This window comes from Bison bison, unplaced genomic scaffold (assembly GCF_000754665.1).
Source record: "Bison bison bison isolate TAMUID 2011002044 unplaced genomic scaffold, Bison_UMD1.0 scf7180017864236, whole genome shotgun sequence".
NCBI classification, from domain to species: Eukaryota; Metazoa; Chordata; class Mammalia; order Artiodactyla; family Bovidae; genus Bison; species Bison bison.
This window is the reverse complement of record NW_011494808.1, coordinates 2,744,705-2,748,103: the sequence shown is the minus strand read 5'-3', so window position 1 is coordinate 2,748,103 and position 3,399 is coordinate 2,744,705. Positions and strand designations below refer to the sequence as shown.

General features: G+C 46.7%; 1 protein-coding gene across 1 annotated transcript in view; it reads right to left on the bottom strand.

The window, feature by feature from the left end:
• Positions 1-3,399, bottom strand: part of IKBKB (inhibitor of kappa light polypeptide gene enhancer in B-cells, kinase beta) — a 51,216-nt gene that overhangs the window by 47,268 nt on the left and 549 nt on the right. The window contains exon 2 of the mRNA XM_010846376.1: positions 3,252-3,374. Within this exon, the coding sequence (XP_010844678.1) occupies positions 3,252-3,356 (105 nt within the window). The 5' untranslated portion in view covers positions 3,357-3,374. The remainder of the gene's footprint in view (positions 1-3,251; positions 3,375-3,399) is intronic.

The window sequence follows — 3,399 nt, the reverse complement described above, 5'->3', positions numbered from 1 at the left end:
CCGGTGTGCTGCAGTCCATGGGGTCACAAAGAGTCGGACACGACTGAGTGACTGAACTGAACTGGGGAAGGAGCTAGCTCTTCCGTCCTGATGCCAGGGCTCTGTTGCACCCCGCTTGCACCCCAGCCACGGGGTTTGCTGGAATCAAGAGTTTCCCGGGTGACTTTGAGTAACTACCACCTGCAGGACTGTCCTCTGGCCCCCACGCTCCTCCAGGGGTTGCTCCACCCACTGGGAGCTGCTCCACCCATTCAGAGCTCCACGTCTTCCAGCTGATAGGGGAGGCTGGGGGTCTGAGATGATCTCTGCTGTGACAGGCCGGAGGCCGGGATGACTCCCTGCTGGCTGCAGCCAGGCTCCTGGGAATCCACCATCTCTTCAAGTCCAGAAAGATGCTGGAGGCCCTTCATTAAAAAGTGGGTACCTTCCCTCAAGGGCTTCAGTGTGTCTGAATTTTGGGTCAAGAAGCTAGTATTAGCTATAGGGTAAGTGAGGGTTCCCCCGAGCAGAGATCTCCAAACTGGGTATAGGCAGGGGTTACTCAAAACAGGAATCCAAAAAAAACACACAGGAAATGAAGCTTTCCTGCTATTAACCATGCAGCACCATGCTCAGAGGATCTGTCAGGTCGCGCGCCACTTCTAACACTCGGGGGATCCCGAGGACAATGGGGTTTCCACCATTAGGGGCGGACAGGAGCTGGTGGGGACAGGTCGGAGGCTCCGAGCGCCCCACTTACGTAGAATTACGGACAGTATCATCCAATTTTAATACGTTCAGTTCAGCCACTCAGTCGTGCCCAACTCTTTGCAACCCCATGGACTGCAGCATGCCAGGGTTCCCTGTCCATCACCAACTCCCAGAGTTTACTCAAAGTCATGTCCATTGAGTCGGTGATGCCATCCAACCATCTCATCCTCTGGTATCCCCTTGTCCTCCTGCCTTCAATCTTTCCCAGCATAAGGGTCTTTTCCAATGAGTCAGTTCTTCGCATCAGGTGGCCAAAGTATTGGAATTTCAGCTTCAGGATCGGTCCTTCCAATGAACATTCAGGACTGATCTCCTTTAGGATGGACTGGTTGGATCTCCTTGAAGTCCAAGGGACTCTGAAGAGTCTTCTCCAACACCCAGTCCAAAAACATCAGTTCTTTGGCGCTCAGCTTTCTTTATGGTCCAACTCTCATATCCATACATGGCTACTGGAAAAACCATAGCTTTGACTAGACGGACCTTTGTTGGCAAAGTAATGTCTCTGCTTTTGAATATGCTATCTAGGTTGGTCATAACTTTTCTTCCAAGGAGCAAGCATCTTTTAATATCATGGCTGCAGTCACCATCTGCAGTGATTTTGAAGCCCCCCAAAATAAAGTCTGACACTGTTTCTGCTGTTTCCTCATCTATTTGCCATGAAGTGATGGGACAGGATGCCATGATCTTCATGTTCTGAATGCTGGGCTTTAGGGCAACTTTTTCACTCTCTTCTCTCACTTTCATCAACAGGCTTTTTAGTTCTTCTTTTTAGTTCTTCTGCCATAAAGGTGGTGTCATTTGCATATCTGAGGTTATTGCTATTTCTCCCAGTAATCTTGATTCCAGCTTGTGATTCATCCAGCCCAGCGTTTCTCATGATGTACTCTGCATATAAGTTAAATAAGCAGGGTGACAATATACAGCCTTGACGTACTCCCTTCCGGATTCGGAACTAGTCTGCTGTTCCATGTCCAGTTCTAACTGTTGCTTCCTGATCTGCACACAGATTTCTCAGGAGGCAGGTCAGGTGGTCTGGTATTCCCATCTCTTTCAGAATTTTCCACAGTTGATTGTGATCCACACAGTCAAAGGCTTTGGCATAGTCAATAAAGCAGAAGTAGATGTTTTTCTGGAATTCTCTTGCTTTTTCCATGATCCAATGGATGTTGGCAATTTGATCTCAGGTTCCTCTGCCTTTTCTAAATCCAGCTTGAACATCTGCAAGTTCATGGTTCACGTACTGTTGAAGCCTGACTTGGAGGATTTTGAGCATTATTTTGCTAGCGTGTGAGATGAGTGTAGTTCTGCAGTAGTTTGAATATTTTTTGGCATTGCCTTTCTTTGGGATTGGAATGAAAAGTGACTTTTCCCAGCCCTGTGGCCACTGCTGAGTTTTCCAAATTTGCTGGCATATTGAGTGCAGCACTTTCACAGCATCTTCTTTTAGCTCAACTGGAATTCCATCACCTCCACTGGCTTTGTTCGTAGTGATGCTTCCTAAGGCCCACTTGACTTTGCATTCCAGGGTTTTAATAAAAGGACTCTCATAAAATGGATGAGTGGCTTAAAGAGATTCTTGTGGAGAATTTCAGTGCACGGACAAACAGGAATATGGAAGCCGTAATGCTTGTGGGGTGAAAAATTCATGTGTCAAAGACATTAAGAGAACAATGAGGATCTATGAGATGTAAAATCAGCCCAAAGAATTCAAAATTATAAAAATTACTTGAAACGCGCATGTTCACCCACCATCCTCAACGATAATTCTCATTTTCGTGTGCCTCTGTATAATTCTCACTGTGAGATATTGCAAACAACACTGGGAAGACACCAGAACTGGTAAGTATTTAAAATGCTTTTTAAATTAACTTTTAAAACATTTAAAAATGTTTTATTATTTTCACACTTCAGATTTTTCTTAAGTGTGAAAACATGTTTGCATGTTTCATAACATCTAATACATTCAGTTCAGTTCAGTTCAGTCACGTCCGACTCTTCAAGACCCCCTGAACTGCAGCACGCCAGGCCTCCCTGTCCATTACCAGCTCCCGGCGTTCACCCAAACTCATGTCCATCAAGTCAGTGATGCCATCCAGCCATCTCATCCTCTGTCATCCCCTTCTCCTCCTGCCCCCAATCCCTCCCAGCATCCCAGTCTTTTCCAATGAGTCAACTACACAATATATTAGTAGGTGATAATATTAGGTTAGCAAAGATATGTAATTTTTAAAATATATATTTGAAGTTGAAAGCTTAATTTTTTTTTTTTTTTTTACTATTTATTTAGGTGACATAGTCAGTAAAGCTTGGAGACCACTAACCTAGAGTCAGCTTAGGGGACCTGAGGCTGCCTTCCCAGGCCCTTTCTCTTCCAAGAAGCCCACCCAGGGCCAAGGTGAGCCCCATTCACAGGGTGGGTGGGGGGTGAGACTTAGTCTGCACCCTCTAACCCTGCCGGCCCCTCCCCCGCCCCCGGGTCCTCCCAGCAGCACAGAGCCTACCTGATTGTGCCATCGGATGACGTTCCCAAATCCCCCTGTCCCAAGACGCTCTTTCATTTCCCAGGCCCCACATGTCTGGGTTGGCAGGGAAGGTGACCAGCTCATACTGAAGTCCTGCTAACGCTGCAAACAATGTGGGGGACGGGGG